Source organism: Trachypithecus francoisi, unplaced genomic scaffold (genome assembly GCF_009764315.1).
Source record: "Trachypithecus francoisi isolate TF-2019V2 unplaced genomic scaffold, Tfra_2.0 Lachesis_group7, whole genome shotgun sequence".
NCBI lineage: Eukaryota > Metazoa > Chordata > Mammalia > Primates > Cercopithecidae > Trachypithecus > Trachypithecus francoisi.
The window spans coordinates 27,524,828-27,547,767 of NW_022681472.1; the positions used below are offsets into that span (position 1 = coordinate 27,524,828).

Sequence of the window (22,940 nt, forward strand, 5' to 3'; positions counted from 1 at the left end):
GGAGATTAAAGAAGTTAAAAAATAATTATCATTATAAAATGTTTCAAATGATCAACAAACAGAAACTACAAGAAAAAACTACTTACAAGTAAATTCATGAGGACAATTGGGACAAATATTGTGAAGGAAATAAGTTGTGCAAAGGACAGAACTGGATGTGCCAATTCATTTCTCAGATATGGTTCTAGGAAGGACTCTCGATAATTGATATCTCCTAGCATCATGCTGAAGGTCTGGATTATAGAAAGCAATGGAGAGCTGAAGGGATCCTGAAAACACATGGTGAGGAACAAATGAAATGCAAAGTTTCTACCATGAAAAAGTGTTTCCTGGAGGTAGAATGATAAAAATTATATTCAGAATACATTTTTAAAGTCATAGGTATATAGCTACTGAAATACAGTGATAAGATATTAGTAAACAGTGGTAAAGTCATCAAAAATATGTTATCTGCATAAATAATAAATCATCTGCATTATACATAAACTTTTTGACAATGGACAAAGTTACTTAACATGATTATACATTTTCTCGGCAATAAAAGTCATTTGAAAGAGATAGCAGATAAAAACTAAAGTATTCAAATACTGTTATGCAATTAAGAATTTTCTAGACTATTTAGATTTAAGTATAAATATATATTTCCATAATTCACAGCGACAAAATCAACTACTGACGCAACTGTCTTACCTGTAAATTCAGGAGGATGTAAAAGCTGAGTCCAAAAGCCAGAAGAAGGAAAATAAATACAACTGTAGACCTCAATAAAGTTTTCAAAATTACCTCCAACATAACAATAAAAATTCCACAATTTTCAAATCTAGAAAAGTAAAAAAACACACAGACACACACATTTACTCACTTTTGTAGTCAAAGTGTATTCATTCAGTGACAATATTTATCATGTATTAAATCAGGTATTAGATTTCACAGATGAGATCCTTGAGGCCAGTTATTTTGAAAAAGAAAACATAAGAATTAATTGAATAATCATGTCTTAATTTTCAAGCTGTTAGTCACATTACTTTTGCTTTTATTCTCATTATTAATGTTATCTGTTTTTTTGGATACAGGGTCTTGCTTTGTCAACCAAGCTGGAGTGCAGTGGTGCAATCATTGCTCACTGCAGCCTTGACTTCCCGGGCTCAGGTGATCCTCCTGCCTCAGCTTCCCGAGTAGCTGGGACCACAGGCATACATCACCCCCAGGCTGGTCACGAACTGCTGGCCTCAAGCGGCAGCCTTCCTTGGCTTCCCAAAGGGTGAGGATTATAGGCGTGAGTCACTGTGCCCAGCCTTAATGTTACCTTAAATCATTTTACCACTTGACTGGACATTACTTCGACTGAAGTAGGAGAGAAAAATAATAGCTTCTCAATATCAAAGAAAATGCTACCAAATGCTTAATAAAGAAATTAGAGAGATAAATTGTGTACTGCATCATGCAGAGATTGAGTTCGTGAACCAGAAGGCACCTAATGCAGGGGACATACCACATGATTTGCATTTTATCCTCTTCATCTTCTTCGGTTTTCTTTTCTACCCCCTGCATCCTATATTGTGAAATGTTTGGATAGATAATCGGTGTGTCATCTGGCCTCTAACTTGTACTTTGCCTTTGACAAAGATGACTTTTAAATGAGGAACTTACAAGATTCTAAAGTTGAAAGGGACTTCAGCTAAAATCACAGAGACATATATATAATGACTTACCAAAGCCACTAATAATGACAGAGCCAAGGGTGCGACTGTGCCTGAACCTGTCTTAAATCCTATTTCTGGGCCACTGCCTTTCTCACCATACCATGTGCTCTCCAAGGGGCAGCACTCAACTCTCTATCACTGTGCTCATGACACAGTAATGCAGAAGATGCGGTGGAAAAGACATGTTCCCTGGAGTCAGAAAGACTTTGGTTAAATACCTGTATCTTGACTGACTCGCTGAGATCTTCAGCAAGTTACTGAACTCAGTGCTTCAGCTTCCTCTTTTAGAGAATGCAAATAATAACATTGGCCTCCTTATTGGAAAGATTATGTGAAATAACATGAAACTCAACATTACCAACTGTCAGAGGCCTGGGAAATCTAGAATTAGATTCTTTGGGCTTATTTTTTCTTGTATACCACTTTGATTCCCCATACTATCTATCAGTTCATTTTGAGTGTTTTAATTCAAAGTAAATGCTTACAAAATAATATCAGGTAAAACAAGAATAGCCAATACTTTTCCCATTTACTCCCCCTATTTAATCTAGATTTATCTAGACCAGTGTTCTTGACCAGGGCTTATTTGGCACACAGGGAACATCTGGCATTGTCTGCATTCATTTTTGGTTGTCACAAATGGAGTAAGGTGGATGCTACTGGTATCTAGTGGGCAGAAGCAAGGAGCCAGGAATACTGCAAGACAGTCCCCCTCCACAGATTAAAAAAAAAAAAGAAGAAGAAGAAGAAAGAATTATCTGGCCACAAAGTTCAATAGTGCTGAGTCTGAGAAACCCTGATCTTCATTCTGAACTCTGGAACCATGCTCCAGCCTTTCCTTAATAGGGTATAAAAAAAATTCTTCATATTTTGAAACAACTGGAAAAGGAGTAAGTCAGTTTTAAATTTACACCAGGTACAGTAGTTTTTCTTTTGATATTAAAAATGCTTAAAGGATGTGGAAATCATTCAAGCTTGTTTTACCTTTGCAGATACAATAAGAAATTCATCCAATAGAGGTAAACAGCAATTGCTCCACATTGCCACTGCAGATGAGCTGGTATTTCAACGAACAAGGGCAGCACAAAGATGATGCCCGTCGTGTAGATAATCCATTCCAAAATATTGTTCATATCCATAAAATAATTCATTTTCTGGGATAGAAAATAATAAAAAATTACCACATATAGAGACCTAGCATCTATAGGTGGTTATATACATGCACCCAGTAATATAATTTTTCTAGCTTTGCAGCCAGCTGGGGAGAAGTTTAGGACCAAGGAGTAACCTCATGCCATCCTGGATTGACTTCAGTGCCCCCAGGGTATGAATCAGTGTTGGAGATGGCCCAGAGTCCTCTGTTAACCTGGTGTTATGGGAGTCTGACGCCTAAGGAAATCTTACAAATTGCTGGGCTTTCCCTGTGGAGTCCACTCCATCTTAAGGAAACTTCTTGGGGACTGCAAGTTGGTTTAGTAATTCCTGGGCCTTTCTACCCATATAAGAACATGAATGTGGAGCTCTCTTTATGAACTAAAGTTATTTCTAAAAAGGTTTGGGACATGCACTGAAACTTAATTAGGAAATAAAAACAAATAATAATGGTATTTTCAAACTTTTTATGTATTGGGCATTAGATTTCCAACAGAGTAGATCATTTAAATATCAATAAGAAAATGTGGCGATCAAATCTGACAGAAAATTCATGTAACTTTATAGCTCAATTTAAACTATAATCTGTAATTTTCATTTCTGGAAAATGAAAATAACGGCAAGAAAAATTAAATAATGTGCTTTAAATCGTTGAAGGTAAAATGCAACATTACAGTCTAACTATCAGAATTGTGACAAATTTCTTAAAGTATCTATATGAAAGTACTTGCAATGTATAATGTTTTAAAAATGCAAAGCAGTATTATCAAATTTATAAATGCAAATATCTGTGCTTACATGATGCAACAAAGAAAATTTTCACAGAAAGTGAGGTGTTGTATGAAAGACATAAGATTTATAAAAATACTATTCATTAAAATATACAAAAAAATTGTAAAGACTTTCCAACCTCCATACTGAGAAAAGAAGGATCTATGCCATTTATCAACCAAAGGTAGGACCTGCAGACAATTTATACACTTGGTTCTGATCTGAACTTGGCTCACTCATTTAAAAAGTGGAATATAAAGTAAAAATTTTGCTGTAAAAAGTTCCAAAATTGTATTAAAACCTGGAATTTTATTTAATCAAAAAAAGCATTCCTGTTAGAAAAGGAATTCAAAGAAAGACTCATTTGAAATGGAGTCGGGCCAGATAACTTCTTCATAAACATTTACATTTAAAATTATCAAGTTCAACATTTAACCATTATGTTAGCAAAATCTTTAAAATTATGTAAGAGAAAAGAAAGTTCACTCATAAAGACCATTCGTAGTTAGAGAGATCCTTAAGGACCAGTAAAAGTGGAACATCTCTTTCATAGATATATCAAGTAGGCAGTGATCTTACCTAAAATCATTTGATTTCTACCTTTTGAAACATTTATGCTTGGTGTTTCGAATCTGTATGTTAGTCAAGCTATGTAATTTTATTATGACATAGTATTATCTCCAGTAATAGCTTATCAATTAACTTATGTCTTGCATATTAAAATATGTGCAACTTTAGAGATACAAAATGTATTACATACCTGTTGGAAAATTTGCCCCGCTTCTTTGCAATACCCAAATATACTTGATAAAAACACTAAAATCATACAAGTTTTTATTAGATATGAATTCTAAAACAAAAAAGGATAAGACAGTTATGAGAGATATAAAACACTTTAACATTTCCATAATTTTCACTATTACATTTATTTTTTCTTTTTTTTGCTTAATTTCTATATACTGTCCACTTTGAGTTGAACAGAAAATTTAGCTGACACCAATACTCATATCATTTACTAGAGATGAACACATCCTCATTTCAGAATGTCCTTATTAAGTGAAGTTCAAAAACTGATAATTGAATTAAAAAAGAATATGAATCTGTAGGCCAATATAAAATTGTTTATTGTCACAAAATACATACAACAAAATTTACCATTCTAAAAGTGTTACATTTTACGTGTACATTTTAAAATATGTAATTCAGCAGATTAAGTATATTCACAGTGTAATACCACCATCACTATTATCTAGTTCCATAACTTTTTCATCATCTTGGATGGAAACTACATATCCATAAAGCATCTCTCCCCATTTCCCATGTCCCACAGTCCCTGGCAACTATAAATCTGCTTTCTTGTACACCTATTTTAAAGTTTTACACTTCACTATTTAAGCTAGCATCTAACACACGTCAGTTCCTTTTAAATTAGTTTATAAACTCAATTCGTTGACCTGTTTGTTTATATTCCCTCTCCTTCCACAAAGGATTTTAGGAGAAATTAGTACTGTATACAAATACAGGCTATTTATAATGAAGTCCTGATATGTCACATTTATTATGGGTTTAGTAGTCTTAAGAAAAAATACATTGTTTATAATCTTTTATTTGAGAAAGTTAAAATTTGGAATTACCGTGGTATCTAGTATTTCTGAATGATCACTAGTTTCATTGATGATTCCGGTTGAGTTGAAAGCCATTCCTGGTTTTATATTGACAACGAGAATGGTCATAGGTATGAGACCAAGACAGTAAGATCCTAAATTCATCATATGAGCTCTAAATCCATAAGCCAACCTACAAAAATATAAGCAAACCAGAATTGAGTCATTTCAAACAAAAATATTTACTTAAGATACTTCGGGAAAAAGTGGTTATAATCTCTTTAAGAAAACTTGTTGGTAAATTCACTGAAGCTTAGAATCAAGTAAATCTTCTAATTCACCTTTTTCATTTTCAGAAAAGGACTCTCAAGTTCTAAGCAAATTATGACTTAACAAATTAATGAAAGAGCCGGGATGTTAACCCATATAATCTGTCAGCAATATGAGTACTATTCCTAGAACACACCTCTTTCTTCATTGTCAACTAAATTTCAGGGTCCAGGATATTTCTTCATGTTCTATATAATGATCCTTTCCATGCCCCAAATATTTCATTTAATGTTAAAAATAAATTTTAGTCTCTAAAGAGCTTCTTCATGTCTTATATAATAATTCCCTCCCACTCCAAATATTTTATTTAATGATAAACAATGCCAGCATTTTTTAACCTTAACTTCTTTTTATTTGGTCTTTTTCACTTTATTTTATTATTATCATACTTTAAGTTCTAGGGCATTTGCCTTACTTATTTCTTCAAAGTAAAAACATTAACATAACAAAAACCAAAACATTAAAATACCATTACAATATAATTGTTTTGAAGACTTTGTAATAGATCCAATAGGCAGAGCATTAAACAAGAAATACTATTCAATACCCACCATTTCATGAGTAAATATTCTTTACACACAGGATGATTGAGAAGCTCTATGCGGTTATTTTGTACCATTGCCTGAGAAATAAAAAAATGTGTAATAAAAACACAATCATAATCAACTCCTGAGTATAAACTAATCTTTTTATTGTCTGGTTTTACAACTGTGTTTTGACATTGTAAAAGTAACATATATTTTAGAACATTTAAAAAAATAAAAATTAGATCAAGATTTTAAAAAACACAAATTAGAACCATTTTGTACAGGTAAAATTGTTTGATTCAGTCTGATTCTTTAGTTCTCTGACTACTTGACCTAGCATAAGCTTTTTAATCTTATATAGGATTATAACAGGAAAGGACATTAAAGATAAATTAGCAAGTTACACCCTCATTCTGTCCTTGAAGAAATTCAGGCTTATCTTTCTAGAAGGATTTTATGCAGTAGAATATACATACATAGTTGTTAAATTAATCTAGATCATAAGTTTTCATTAAAGTTATTTGTGACTACAAGTATTTATTGAAAAATTAGTTTTTAACTATTCAAGAAATACATAAATAGAGGGACTGATGCCAACAAGGTAGCAAAATAGGAAGTCCCAGGCCCCCCTTCCTCCATAGAGATATGGAATTAAAAACAATACACAGACCATTTTCTTTGTGAGCAATCCAGAACTTAGTTAAGGTGTTTCTGTACCCAAGGTGAGCATGTAGCCAAAAATAACCATATCAAAGACAGTAGGAAAATGCATGGCCTTTACTTGCCACAGCTCCTCCCTCTGGCAAAGCCCAGTGCCATTGAGAGAAAACTCCCAACTCCTGCCTTCTCCCTGGAAAGAGAAAGAAAAGGGTGGAACATATCCACTGACTTCTGACTTCTAAGGGGCTGACCAAGAGAATGATTTTTATCTTGCCTGAATCTAAGCTCTGACACAAATGGGTGCCAGCAGGTGATCACTGATAACGAAGTAGATCACTGAGTCTTAATCTAGCACCAGAGAAGATACAGCGTCAACGGACAGATCGTAGGCAGTGTCCCAGTATCATGACTTGCTACAGCACCAGAGATACAGGGAAAAAGAGACAAAAAGTCTACCACATACTGAAAACAATTAGCAAAATGGCAATAGTAAGTCCTTTCCTGTCAATAAGCATTTTAAAGGTAAACTGGTTGAACTCTCCTACTAAAATACAAAGGTTGATTGAATGGATAAAACACAGGATTCAACTATATGCTGTCTGCAAGAGACTCACTTTAGATGTAAGAACACAGGCTGTAAGTGAATGGATGGAAAAATATATTCCATGCAAATGAGAACCTGAAGTGAAAAGAAACAGCCATATTTACATCAGACAAAATAGACTGTAAGACAAAAACTGTGACAAGAAACAAAGAAGGACAATATATAATGATAACAAGGTCAACTCACCAAGAAGATACAACAATCATAAATATATACAAACCTCACATTAGAGCTCCCCAAAATATGGAACAAACTTAGATAGAATTGAAGGGAGAAATAAACAGCAACACAGTAATAGTAGGAGACTTCACTATCTGACTTTCAGTTATGGATAGAACAACCGGACAGAAGTTCAATAAGGAAACTGAAGACTTGAACTTGAAAGAAGTATTAAAGCATTTCAAAAGATTGAAATCATATAAAATATCTTCCTCACTACAGTGGAATAAAACTAGAAATCAAAAGTAGAAGGAAAATAGGAAAATAAAAAAACATACGGAATCTTAACAACTCCCTCTTAAACAGCAAATAGGTCAAAGAAAAAATAAAAGAGAAATTTAAAGTATATCTGGAGACAAACGAAATGAAAACATAATACACCAAAATGTATGGAGTATAGCTAAAGCAATACTAAAAGGCAAGTTTATAATGGTAAACACTTATGTTATAAGACAAGAAAGATCTCAAATCCATAATTTAACTTAAAACTCAAGGAAATAAAGGAAGTACAAACTAAACCTAAGATTAGCAAAATGAAGAAAATAATAATGATTAGAGCAGAGATAAATGAAAGAGAGAATAGAAAACAATAGAAAAAAAAATCAATGAAACCAAGAGTTGGTTTTTTGAAAAGATAAGCAAAATTTAAAAATTTTTACTAGACTAATTATGGAAAAAGGAGAGATGATTTATTGGCTATGACACCAACAGAATAGGCAACTAAAGCAAAAACAGACCAACAGGACTATATAAGGTTAAAAATTTCTTCAAGTCAAAGGAAGCAATGACCAAACTAAAAAGGCAACCTATGGAATGGGAGTAAATATTGGTAAATCATATATCTTACAAGGAGTTAATATCCAGAATATTTGAGGAACTCCTACAACTCAACAAGACAATAAATAACCCAATTGACAAATAGGTCAAGGCTGTGAATAGGTATTTCTCCAAAGAAGATACATGAATAGTCAATAAGCATTATTGCTTATGACTATTGAATGAAAAGATGCTCAACATCATTCATTAGGGAAATACAGTTTAGAACCACAATGAGATACCACTTCACATCTGTTAGTTGGCCACTATCAAAATAACAAAAAATAACAAGTATTGGTGAGCATGCTGAGAAACTGGAATCCTTGTGCACTATTGGTCGGAATGTAAAAGGGGACAGCCATTATGGAAAACAGTGTTGGGGTTCCTCAAGAAATTAAAAATAGAATCACCACAGGATCTAGCAAGTCTACTTCTAAATGTGTATATGAAGAGTTTAAAGCAGGATCTCAAAGAGATATTTGTATACTCATGTTTGCTGTAGCATTATTCACAATAGCCAAAAAGGAAAAGCAACCCAATATCTTCAACAGACAAACAGATAAGAAAAATATGGTACATACATACAATAGAATATCATTCAGCCTTAAAAAGAAGGAAGTCTTGTCACATGCTTAACATGGATGAACCTTGAGGAGATTATAGTAATTGAAATAAGCCAGTCACAAAAGTACAAATGCTGTAGGATTCCACTTTATATGAAGTACCTAAGGTGGAGAAAAATCATAGGCACAAAAAGTAGAAGGGTGGTTGCTAAAGGTTGGGGGAAAGATGACGGAAGTTGCTGTTTAATAAGTACAGAGTTTCAGTTTTACAACATGAAAGAATTTAGGTATCTCTTGAGTAACAATGTGAAAATACTTAACACTACTGAACTATACATTTTAAAAGAGTTAAGACAGTAAATTTAACTTTATGCTTTTTACCACAAGTAAAAAAGAAAAGAAATACCCAAACAAATTCTCTTTTAAAATACTGGAACATTGGGATAAGGCCATAGTTCTCACCACACCTAAGCCTCAATTCTGGGCAGGACTCCATTTTCCCAGTAGTATCACCATTGCTAATTTGTACATCCTTCCAAATCCTTTTCTGTATTTCTACACAGAAACACCCATGTTCAAAAACTCAGATGTAGTTATAGAAAAAAAGGATAATTATTTTGTATTTACGTTTTTACTCAAATTATGTCTTCAATTTGCTTATTTATATCAACACAGCCTAGAAACATATGAATGTTATATAAAGATTCATCAAGAACATTGTTTTTAAATACTGCTTAATATTTCATTATTTGGATATAGTAGTTTATTGAGACCTTCCCTTATTTATAAATATTATTGCTTGACATTTTATAATTAAACATGATGCAGCCAGAATTGGTCTTCTTAGCCCTTGGGCAAGTTTTTTATTTTAATTCGATGAGTTATATATTTCATTTCTAGAAAATTCTCAGACATCTTTTCAATTTTCTCCCTTTCTCTTTTTAAAAATGTTCATCTTTCTGATAGAAATTGGAATTTCTATTTTTAGCTTCCTTGTATTAACTTTGATTTGACTGTACTTTCCAAAATTATTCTACCAAACAACTTCTAGGTTTTTGCACTAAACACCCACTTACATTTTGAAAAACCTATACTATAATTTTCATCAGCACTGTGTTAGATTTTTTCAATCTTAGTGTTCATAAAAATCTTTTCAGAAGCTTATTTAAAATTTTGATTATTAGGTCTACCCTCAAGCATTCTGGGTTAGTAGGTCTAAGATGGGCCTTAGGAACCTTCATTTTAACAAGAACCACAATAATTCTGATTCAAGCAGCCAGAGATTCCAGTTTAAAAACTACTACTGTGACACCAACAATGGAATATTTCCAGGTTCACCATTTTTCTTTTCTATTTATTTTTACCCTAACCATTTGAAAAGTAATTGAGATATATTTATATACAATATTCTTGGGGAATAAAGGAACCCCTTGCAAATATTCATTACCAATTGGATGCCCAATGGAGCCCATAAAGCTATATGTCTAGCTCTTCTTGGGAAAAAAAAAAACCTGGCAGGATCTTAACTATTGTTTTTGAGACCTCATCTAAACTTCCACGTAGATTTGACTTTTTATCCATTTAAAATTAATGGTTTATTCAAGCTAAAATAAAAAATATGGAAAAATATTTGTGAGAGTAATTCAAAATGTTACTATTAATATTTTTAAAACACCATACTAGAAACACACACAGATACTTGTTTTCAATGTGCTTTCATTAAAACAATCCTCTTATGTTTCTGAAATCTTGTAACTCTGCTTTTAAACTAATAACAAATAAAACAAACCTACCCTTTGAGGCATGCAAGTACATTGTAAGTTTAAATATCACCCAAATAAAGTGTAAATAAGACTTAAAGTATCCAATGTATTGGTAGCTATGCTAATGGATTTTCCATAGTAGCTCTACTCTTGCATGCACCATTAATGAAAATAGCCTCTCACTGACTCCAGTTTGTCTTAATCTCAGTATCTGATTTCTTATGTTCTCTATTTGGTCCATCTAGACTTTCAAATTTTCTGTGCACAGTAATTTCCCATCAGGTCAGTTACCTTCCTGAAGAGCCCCACTCAGCTCACTTATAACTAAAGTAAGGTTTCCTAAGCTATTTAGGCATTGTAGAATCGGGTGCTGGTTCGATACCTAGTATATTGCATTTATCTAAGTGAACCTATTTTATTTAAATTACACTTTGCCCATTGTTATATATTGTCTATTTCTTTTTAGATGCTATATAGATCTTATTTCTTCCTATTCTTATTCTGATAATGGAGACAAAAAATAGACACATTTTTTCTGATAGAAATATTGCTTATTTTTAAAATTATAGTTAAAAAAACACATACATATGCAATAAATTTTCTAAGTATAACCGTAGTGTAGTTACTGTTAGATCACTCGGCTATAGATTATGAACTACACTCGTAGCAAAACATAACATACTCAAGGAGAGCTAAAGTGCTTACAGCAATGGTAAGTCAGTTGCCATTACCAGTGTTAAGGGCATAAAATCCCCACGAGTCTGCATTCTCCACACTCCAAGTGCTCAGTAAGCCTTGTAGGTTTAACTTTGGGTGACAGCTGTTACCATGGTCTATATCGAAGTCTTCAGTGTTGGGAAATGAACTCATTGAAGGTGAATAAAAATTCTTCATTGACCTAGAGCAATGTTGCCTAATAGAATTTTCTGCAATGATGAAAATGTCTTCTACCTGTGCAGTGCAATATGAGAGCTGCAAGCCAAATGGGCTACTGAGCATTTAAAATATGGCTAGTGTGACTGAAAAATAACTTTTTAACTTTATTTACTTTAAACTAGTTTTTAAGTTAGGAAGCCACATGTGACTAGTGGTTCCCATATTAGATAGCCCAAATCTAGACCAAAATTTGCAACTCCAGTCCTCAAATGTTTTACGTGCACACAATTGTAATTTGTTGCCAATATTTACACAATTGTGGGCTGCTGTTGTCACATGGCAATGATTTGTTGAAACTAGTGGCCACTGTCCTTTTAACCAGAAGCCTAAGTTACTTATCTGTTACTGTTTTCTCTGTAGTTATTTCAGTTTGAGACCTTTGATTCAGATTGAAGGGCATCAAATGCATTATTTTCATCGCTTCATTGGCTAGAAACATAAAAGCATCTTTTTAAATAATAGCTACTTTTTAAAAAGTTTCTTGGGAAATTTAAGTCCATGCTGTGTCTTAAAAGCCTACTTCAAACTGGGTTTATTACTCTGGAATCTAAGATCTAAGAACCTCTGAATGGTCAGAGTTTACCTAGGAGCCCAGTGGCTAGCTGAACTTAGAAGCTGTGGCTGTGAAATAATCACCCCTTGCATTTTCCTGTGGTTTACACTGGAGAAAACTCTTGAATATGTAGGTGGATAGAGGTGGCAAGCAAGTGTTACCTGTGTTGCCCATGGTTTATTTGATTCTGGATTGGAGCAGGTCTTACGTGACCATTAGAAATAAACTGTAGAACTTTACAGCAATTGAAAAAAATGATTGCTTTCTTTATTAAAAAATAAGGGTTTGAGTCACATGGCAAACATAGACATAGAACTATGAAACTGGAATTCTTTCCATCCATCAAGTATTAAAACATTTTAAACTATTGTATCAAAACATTTTAGAACCCAACTAGAAACTATTTAGATAATGAAAACATTGGACTTACATTGAGGGCTGTAAGAGGTTCATATACAACATCCTGTGTAGGTGTTTTTTTGGTGAATTCTAATGGGCATTGAAGATATTTGAAATTATACTCGATCTGTAGAAGACAGAATGTTTTTTTTTAAAAAAGTACAGTTAGTCAAGTATAGAATCCCCAAAGTAATTCTTGAAAAAATCAAATACACAAGTTTACAATTCTGCTGAAAATTAAGTGATTTGAACAAAGTTATTTCAAGTGGAGACAAGAAATTAAGTTATTGCATATTAATTCCAAAAATAAATATCCTGGAAGGCTGTTATTCAATTGCTTTATATCTCATAGGCATGGAAAGAGAGGAGTTCTCAAAAGATCATTTAGATATTTTAGATCTTCATTATTAAGGCACAATTACTTAAGGAAATATAAAGACTAGAAAAAATGATGCTATTAGAAACTATTAAAATGTTAGGAGAAAACAGAATATAAAGGAAAAATTCTCTCACAAGTAGATAATACAATAATATGACAAATTAGATCAATACCTTCTACAGTAGGTTACAGATCAATAGTGACAATATTTTTAATATTTTTCAAATAATTATAACAAAATAATAAAATAAACTTACATAGTAGTCTCGGCAGGACTTGTCTTCTGTAGAATGCAACATGCAGAAATCTAAAAGTACCTTTGAAAGAGAAAAACAAGGTAAGATATTGGGGCAGTACACTACATATTAGGAAGGATTTTACCTTATTTCTAAAATAACACACAAGACATTTCCTTTCCTTGGTCTCTTGCATCTCAAGAAAAAATTATAATCTATGTCATCAGGAGCAAAGTTTAAAATACAAAATGTTACAAATACCTTTGCATGCCTCAGAAATACCAGTGATTCAGAAAAATACCATGTGCTTGAGAATAAAATTGCATGTACTAAAATCTCGGTAAGAGATAGACCACTAGTTGTGCCTAAGATTTGATGTCTTTCTGGGCTTTTAGAGGATATATAGATTACAGATTGAGCAACCCTAATCTGAAAATGTGAAATTCTAAATGTTCTAAAATCCAAAATGTTTTGAGCACCCACATATTTCCATAAGTAGAAAATTCCACACGAGTACTTAATATAAACTTTGTTTCATGCACAAAATTATTAAAAAACTATATAAAATTACCTTCAGGCTATGCTTTTAAGGAGTGTACGAAACACAAATGAATTTTGTATCTACACTTGGATCCCATCCTTATGATACCTCATTATATATAGGCAAATATTCTGAAATCCAAAACATTTCTGGTCCCAAGAAGTTGGGATAAAGGATAGTCAATCTGATTCCTTTGCTGAGTACCTTACAGTGACAACTTATTGTTCCTAATCAAGATTTTTCATCCCAGCAATGGAGTCTTTCTGTGGTTTAGGTCCCATCTTCTGAATTGCCCCAGTCTGGAGTAACGTGTTTGCTTCTATATCTCATGTGCCAAGCAACATGGAGAGAGTATGTGTTTAGAGGGGGGTGGACAGGATGGTGGGGGATAGATGTTGTAATGAGAAATAGATGAAGGCTCTCTAGATACTTAACTTAGGGAAAGAACACTTATGGGGTCATTAGAGCCACCCCTATGGTGTTCGGAAACAACTGTTTTTGTGGGGCTGCATAAACAATTTGAGACACCCCAAATCTAGTGGTCCAAATTTATGTTCCTGAGAAAGAAATACCACCTAGCCAGGCTGCCCTCTTGGAACCAGGACTAGACACAATACCCCATATAGCCCCATCAATGCATCTAGGACCTCCTGGGGCATCCGGTGAACCTGCAGAACTTGAGGGTAGAGGGTCAGACTATATCCAGAAGGGAAGAAACAGGGCCCTGGCTGGTCTCAGGTAGCAAAGGGATTAAGAAAATTACAAGGTTGGCTCTGTTGGTGACTGGATAGCAATACTGGAGGTCACAACAACCATCATGAACAATAAAGACAAGACTAGCCAGTAGTGCTGTGCAAGGCAGAAACAGGCAGGTCTGGTTGCTATAGTTTGAAAACTGGGTAATAATCAATGTGTGCAAAATAAAGGATGGGCTGTCTTGGGTGGGGGCTGGGGAGATTTCAAGAGCAACTTTTCAGAAATGTTGTATGAGTAATTCAAATGCATTATGTCAGGCTTAAGACATTTAAATTCACTTATTTTGCTGAAAAGTAGTCACAATACAAAAGTAATAAAGTCATTATAGAAAATTACCTAGAAAATGTAGTAGCATAAAGAAGAAATTAAAAACTAATCCTAATCCTGTAACAGATAATTCTTATTAACATTTTGGTATAATTTTGACTGTTTACTATGTTTTCACATGGGAATATTTCAACATTGTTTTACAATTACAAATAATGTTGCAGAAAACATTCTGTAAAAATCTGTATCTCTGATTATTCATTAAGACAGATTTCAACAACTGTAACTACAGAATAAGAAAGCTTGAGGCCGGGCGCGGTGGCTCAAGCCTGTAATCCCAGCACTTTGGGAGGCCGAGACGGGCGGATCACAAGGTCAGGAGATCGAGACCATCCTGGCTAACACGGTGAAACCCCATCTCTACTAAAAATACAAAAAAAACTAGCCGGGCGAGGTGGCGGGCGCCTGTAGTCCCAGCTACTTAGGAGGCTGAGGCAGGAGAATGGCGTAAACCCGGGAGGTGGAGCTTGCAGTGAGCTGAGATCCGGCCACTGCACTCCAGCCTGGGAGACAGAGCCAGACTCCGTCTGAAAAAAAAAAAAAAAAAAAAAAAAAAAAAAAAAAAAAAAAAAAAAAAAAAAAGCTTGAGATTGAGTATTTATGTGTACTTTGATGAGATGTAGGCACCTAAAAAGTTAATCTGTCTGCCATTTGTGTACTGGACTGCTTCAATTTTCATTAGGCATCATAAAAAAAAAATCCCCAAATTTATTGAGCAAGGAATTCCTGTGCACTAAATAAAATACAATAAGTGCTAGTAGTACTAATAACCACATAAGCAGTACAAAAATAGTAGGAGGTATATTATGTACGAACCATTATCCTTAGCACTTTATATATTTTACTCTCACTTTTGTAATCACTTTGTAAGATCAGTATTAGCATCATTATTTTAGAAATAGAGAAAACAGAAAATAATGCTCAGAGAAGTGAAATGACTTGCCTAAAACAACACAGCAAAAGGCAGCACCAGGATTAAATCCCAAGACCTCCAGAAGGCTCCAAATCTGGTCTTCTATTCCCTGTGTCACTATATCTTACTGCCTCCTCCAGCATTTGGATATATTTTTCCTTCGCAGGATATCTGAAGTCATTCTGCCTTTCTTGATTATTCTATGTCTGTCCCAATCCTCAAATCCCAACTTTCCCAGATTGCCTTTTTGCCTCTTTTAATACTCATCTGCTCAACAATCTGTGCATGTTTGTCTTGTATGGAGTATCCGATCATATGCTGGTGTATATTTAATGTAGCAAAGGGAGTCACATATTTAAAAACTCACAGAGGCCAGGCAAGCAATGTAAATGAAGGAACCATGCCAGGCATAAGAGTTTTTTTGCATTGTTCTTGAGATGTTCGCTATCCTTGGGCAAGCTTTTATCTTCACAGTTTGGATAAAGTCATAATTCAATACTTCTCTACTATAAGGAAAGCAATTGCATAAGAATGACAATATGTGACAACCAGGCACTGGAGCCCAATATACAAAAGGGAGAGATGGAGCATTTTATTTTATTTTATTTTTTATTATACTTTAAGTTCTAGGGTATATGTGCACATCATGCAGGTTTGTTACATGTACACATGTGCCATGATGGTTTGCTGCACCCATTAACTTGTCATTTACATTAGATATTTCTCCTAATGCTATCACTCCCCCCTCCCCCCACCCCACAACAGGCCCCAGTGTGTGATGTTCCCCACCCTGTGTCCAAGTGTTCTTATTGTTCAGTTTGCACCTATGAGTGAGAACATGCGGTGTTTGGTTTTCTGTCCTTGTGATATTTTGCTCAGAATGATGGTTTCCAGCTTCATCCATGTTTTTAAATAGGAGAGTGATTGTCCCATCCATGGGAAGCAGCTGGTGCTCAGCCCAGCAATTCCTGCCTTGTGAGAAGGCAGGCCCAGGTACAAGATCTCATTCTTATGAGAGGCTAGATATTTGGAGGAAAATATAACTGGAGGAAACCAGATACCTTAAGGAAAGCATCCTGGTTTCAAACATTAGCAATTCATGCAAATTTGAAATAACAATAGCATGCATGCCAAGTGAAACATATACAAAGGCTTTATTCGGTCAACAAACACCAGTTCGTAGTCTCTGCTATAGGTGCAGATTATTTAAATAAAAATATTTTACCATATTATTATCTATTACATATAATAATAGGATTATTTAATCCAAGAAGGCCTTCCTTAAGTAGTTATTGTCTCATTTCCCTTATAGCCTAAGGAAAATGGGAAGCTTTAAAGTTGGAAATTATTATTATTAGGTTGTGATTACAACAATAAATCCTCAGATCATACATGTCAAGCATAAACCCAGGAAGAATTTTGTTTTAGAGAGTTTACCTTCATGCATTCAGGGAGGTATTCTATCATTTCTGTAATTGGACATTTGTTGCATGGAGAATTATGACTAAAAACCTTAAGACATTCATCCCATCTGTAAAAAATAAATAAGTAAGATGAGCACAGGTCTTCATCCTTCTGTTCTGTACAATAGCTGAAACTCAAGATTATTTCTTTAGGGGAAATCGAAACTTAAGCGTATTCATGAAATACAAATGCTCACCCTTGGTTCCAATGGAACCAACACGTAAACCAAGATCAACTCAGTAACAGAATCCTTGTCCATTAATGGACATTAGGAATGTGGGTAAATTTCAGGATGGCTGTTATAATCATTGTTCTGTCTCTTTATCTAAATGCCATTCAAAGAAGCTGGGACTATATCTTCTTTTTCTCCTGAAGTTATGAAATGGTCAGTATTTACAGAGCTGACCACGTTGGGTAGAGATTCCACATTCACATACCTACACCATTAGTGTAGTACTGTTCCCATATTTAATAACTAATGCATGTGTGCATCCTGTATTGAATTAAACTACAAACTAACACGTGTAAAGTGCATTGATAAGCATAGCCTCTGCCAGAACATTCCAGATTTTGCCCATTTTCTTCATCACCATCCAACTGAACAGGGTAAGACAGTGCTTACCATACCAAGGAAGAACTAAATCTATGGCAGGAGGCAAAGAATAGCCCATTTATCTCCAAGATCTTATCCAATTTTCAGTTAAACTCTATCAATAAAACCCATCTAGTACATCTACATTATCAAAAGAAAAGTTTGGATTGAACACTTTCATTAAAAGTGCTTTAAAGGGATGATCAGTAAGTGATTTTTTAGACTGTCCATGCTCAAAAACACAGGCTTGATGTGCCTTGAATATGAGAATGTTTGCTCTGTGTCCACTACTAGGTGACACTGGGCCCTTGTGCATATCTATCTGTGATTATTATAGAAAGTGATACTATAAAGATATTATGAGAAGTGAAACAGACTATCCTCTAACTTAATCACTAAAACTCCTTGGCGTATGGTTTACAAACCCACCAACTCCAAAGATTACATGTTAAGAGTCATCCCATTATATGGCACTGATAACCAATTGGATTTGCCTTGGGGAATATTTTTGCCCTCTCCAGTTTTATGGTTTCTACTGGCACATGTTGGGCAAATTCAGGTAGGGCAGTGCAGAGTTTGCTTGACAATGATATGGTCCCAGACACTACACCTGAACCCCTGGAGTCTCACAAGAGTGATGTGAAGCTTCGTTTTATGTGCCCACATTTTATTTTTTAAGAAATATAAACTGAAGATCAGAGAGGTTAAGCAATGTGCCTGTTGACATCCAAAAATATTCATTTATAAATTTAGGTAGACATTCAGAAATAACTAAAGGAGTATAATTGGATTGTAACACAAAGGATAAATGCTTGAGGGGATAGATATCATTCTCCACGATGTGATTATCATGCATTGCATGGCTGTATCAAAGCATCTCATGTACCTGATACATATACACACCTACTATTTACCCACACAAACTAAAAATAAAAGGGTCGGGCACAGTGGCTCATGTCTGTAATGCCAGCACTTTGGGAGGCCAAGGTGGGTGAATCACTTGAGCCCAGGAGTTCAAGACCAGCCTGGCTAACATGGTGAAACCATGTCTCAACGAAAAATACAAAAATTAGCTGGGCATGGTGGCTCGTGCCTATAGTCCTAGCTACTCAGGAGGCATGAGAATTGTTGAAGCCCGGGAGGTGGAGGTTGCAGTGAGCAGAGATCATGCCACTGCACTCCAACCTGTGTGACAGAGCTAGATCTTTTCTAAAAATAAATAAATAAAAATTAAAAATAAAATTTAAAAGATTGATGCAAACAACTGATATTTTAAATTTTGATTAATGGCCGAAACTCATTTATTTTCTCTCAGACTTCAAATCATCCCGAAACCAGAGAACACTACATGACAGTGGACAGGAAGACAGTATACCTTTTGCTCCTGATGATTGTAAGAACCACCTCCTTCCTCTTATTGTGAAGTGCAAGGTGCAAAAAGGAGGCCTGCTGCTTGTTCAGGACTATGTCAGCATTGTGGCTCAGAAGAAGCGCAACGGCTTTGGCGTGGCCTTCCCTTGCAGCAAAGTGAAGTGCAGTGTTCTTTTGAGGAAAAAGAGACACAGAAAATGTGGTGACAATGTCTAATCTGCCTTATTTCACCGCTTAACTGCTTAAAAGAAATTAGCGACACTACTATTTAATACCAAAATACATAGGATTTAAAACTGGTGTTCAGAATCAAGCTTCAAAATAATGAGTTTATAGTTCAAACATGTGTGTGTGTGCATGTGTGGGAAGTGGATCTGTGTGTGTGTGTGTGTGTGAGAGAGAGAGAGAGAGAGAGAGAGAGGAGAGAGAGAGAGAGAGAGAGAGAGAGAGAGAGAGAGAGAGAGAGAGAAAGAGAGAGAGAGAGAGAGAGAATTCCAAGGCATTTGTTTTGTGTTGCTTTTGCAATGGGATGATTCCACAAGGACAAAGGACAAGCTTTCAGGGTAAAGATGTTGGGTTGAACACAGAAGAAAATCCTCCTGAGACTGATCATTTGGAGAACAGTGACTTACAGATTTGGGGCTTCACAAGCTTGTAAATGTTTTTTTTTTTAAATCAGCGACTGTTATAAGTTTGCCCATTTTTAGTTTCCCCACATAAAGACTTTTTTTTTTTTTGAAAAAGGCAACAACAATCTTCTATCCCCATCGTTTTATGAACAAACATACATTTCAAAAGTCACTCTCCCCAACAGAAGGAAGGACATAATAGCACAATAAAGGGCTCAATACACTTCAAAATAACACTTATCTTAATGAAAACTCACCCCTGCCTTCATTCCTCTGGACCTACCAGGGAGTAAACGCTTTGCCATCAAATTTCAGTGGCCTGTAGACCTCGCTGCTCTGTGAGACTGGGGGTTTCCTCAACATTCACCCACCCCTTGGTATTCTCTCATTTCTGCTGCCTTTTGATTCATACTTCACCTCAAGAATCCACTTGCTAAATATCCAACAAAAGGCTGGGAATAGAGCAAGGAAGGTAAAAGGTATCTTGGAGAGTTTTCTGGCAATGTTGGAAGTTTCTGCTATGTCAAGATTTTGGGTAAGCATGAGGACCACAGTGCATACCCCATCTTCATCCAGGCGATCTGTGCACTTCAAATTAGTATCAAGAATGACCTTCATGGTCTGAGTGTACCCGCCCATGGACGCATGATGCAAAGCCGTCCAGCCATTGTGGTCACTGGTAAAGAGTTAAGAAAAGATATGTGCATACACTTAGCAGATGAAATGCGGGATGGGATGCCATTTGGCTTATTCTAGGTAAATCTGATGACAACAAAAAGTATAAATGAGATCTGGCAACTAAATATTTATAAAATATTTATAATAAATGAGCTAATTCCAAGCTCAATGATCTTAAATGACCTATTTCTAATGTGATTCACACATGTTTTTTATTTAGTGGTTTAAAATACGAAAGTATATAAACACATTACTAAATACTTTGGGGTAGGAGAAGTACACTTAGCGTGTCTGTGTCATACATCATTTTTTTAAAGCTATAATGAACTGGTACACATCAATTTAAATCTTGTTTTATTCTTTCAATGAACATTGTATCAAAAAATTTTTATGAAGTAATGTTAGTCTTTGTGGTCAATAGTTATTGGTAATACTACTAATAATACAGTATATGGCTATAAGATACTTAGCTTAGTGTCAGTTATTATTCTAAGAGTTTAAATCTGAAAAACTTCCCTCTTGTGCTCTGAAAGATGCTTACTCAATTGCTTTGAAAAATATTTATCCTTTTCCACAGAAATTCAAGATGTAAATACAACGAAGCCTTATCATATTAGTTATCTTTTTTCAAATTACACAGAAAAAAATTCCTGACACTAATTTCAGTGCTAGTGCGCAGATGTTTTAGAGTGCAAGAGCCATGTTGCTATATCAGTTATGATGTAATAAGCAACAACTGTCTGGCCTGGGTCTACTTGGGTCCCTTTGCAGGTCAGTTGCTTGGTGTTTCTTTGTAAACCAGAAGAAGCTGAGCAAAACATTCATTCTTGTAGTGGTAGCACCAATTTGCTGTCATCAATATTATGGTAAGGAAATGTGTTTTTGAACATTAGCCTAATAAGCTCTTTGCTACTGCCATGGTAAGATATTAAATGAAAAACCTCTGTAAAATGTTTCCAGGTTTTTTCTTTCTTATCACAATATCATTTAATTATGCCACATATTTTATTATGCTTACATATTTTAACTTTGTTTTGTTTCTTGTGCTTGAGCTCATTTAAGTATAATAAAATTCAGAAATGTTTACTGTCTTCTGTTGTCACTTAAAGGGAGCTTTTTATATCTACCATTCATCAGATTGAATGAAAAGTAGAATATTTGAACTTGTATGTTTTGTGTGTGTGTATGTGCACACACACACATACACAACCATGGTTTTGTATCTATATAGGAATATGGCAGCAAGATGAGGTAAAATATGAGAACTGTATTTCAAAGAAAGGTTCTGAGAAAGACTGCACAAAGCCACTTATTCTGTGACCTTGAACAAGGTTTTTCAAGTCTAAAAACTTCAAAGTCTTTCAGTTGGAAATAATACTGACTTCCCTTCCAGTATTTTTAGAAGTTATATATGTTTTGATGATAAAATAAAATGGATAAAAGTACTTAGTGAGATATAAAGTTAGACCTCATAATTAAAAATATAATGAAAAGATAGCCTCAAAATGGCTAATTAAAGAAACTATATAAACATTCCAATCATATATCCTCACCTGAGAAACAATGCACCTTTTTTCAGAAGAAGCTGAACTACTTTATCATGTCCATTCTTTGCTGCCAGATGGAGAGGAGTCATTCCATGAAGGTCCCCTTCATTCAGAAGCCTTGTATCACTTATGCCTTGTAGGAGCCTCTGACAGGTATTGATACGCCCGTAACTTGAAAAAAATTATGTTTCGTATTTTCAAAGCAAATATTAAACGGAAAGAAGACATGTTCATACATTGCTAGACTGACCCTTACCTGGCTGCAAAATGCAGAGGTGATTTCTTATCTTTGCTTTTGGAATGAATGGACACATTAAAGCCAAGTAGGTTATTTACAGAATCAGGGCCCCCCTGTCTACATGCATAATGTAGAGGAGTACACCCATCATTGTCTTCATCCATTACCAGCTCTTTGATCTGTTGCATCTATAGGAAAAAAATTAATATTATACAAATAACTCTGCTATTATGCTAAAATGATGGTTTTCAAACTATTCTGTAGGAAAATATTTTCCAACAAGGGTCAATATGTACTCCTTAGGGACAAAATTGTAAATAACCTAAAGGATATGAGAGAAAAATAAATATGAAGGAAGTTGAATGCTCTGTCTTCACGTAATGTACATTACCATATTAATGTACATTACCATATTAAAGGATCTGAGATACCATGCCAATAGGAAAATGTACTTAACATTTTTAACTCAGCATTTTTCAAATATATTTGATCACGGCCCTTCCCTCTGCCCCTCCTCTTATTTCCTCCCACCCCCAAATAACACCCAACAGCTTCATGTTAATACATTCTGTTAGGTAAAATGGATGGGATGTTAATATTAGGTTTACTTTATGTTTTATATGCTTAAGCTTAAGTTTCTCATATTTTGTTATTTTTTAAATATTCAAA

General features: G+C 34.6%; 1 protein-coding gene and 1 long non-coding RNA gene across 4 annotated transcripts in view; one reads left to right on the forward strand and one right to left on the reverse strand.

Moving 5' to 3' along the window:
- The window catches only part of LOC117078805, a 279,082-nt gene that overhangs the window by 192,841 nt on the left and 63,301 nt on the right, over positions 1–22,940 (forward strand). The window contains exon 3 of one of the 3 annotated variants that reach the window (XR_004435167.1): positions 19,124–22,898. The exons of the other annotated variants lie outside the window; for them this stretch is intronic. This is a non-coding gene — a long non-coding RNA (uncharacterized LOC117078805). Of the gene's footprint in view, positions 1–19,123; positions 22,899–22,940 lie in introns of those variants that run through there. 3 annotated transcript variants of the gene reach the window in all.
- TRPA1 (transient receptor potential cation channel subfamily A member 1) overlaps positions 1–22,940 on the reverse strand; it is a 65,830-nt gene that overhangs the window by 11,285 nt on the left and 31,605 nt on the right. The window contains exons 16-23 of the mRNA XM_033202294.1: positions 13,237–13,296; positions 12,632–12,727; positions 6,112–6,182; positions 5,261–5,423; positions 4,387–4,476; positions 2,688–2,857; positions 691–820; positions 87–269 (exon numbers count right to left, since the gene is read on the reverse strand). Coding sequence (XP_033058185.1) covers positions 87–269; positions 691–820; positions 2,688–2,857; positions 4,387–4,476; positions 5,261–5,423; positions 6,112–6,182; positions 12,632–12,727; positions 13,237–13,296 — 963 coding nt within the window. The remainder of the gene's footprint in view (positions 1–86; positions 270–690; positions 821–2,687; positions 2,858–4,386; positions 4,477–5,260; positions 5,424–6,111; positions 6,183–12,631; positions 12,728–13,236; positions 13,297–22,940) is intronic.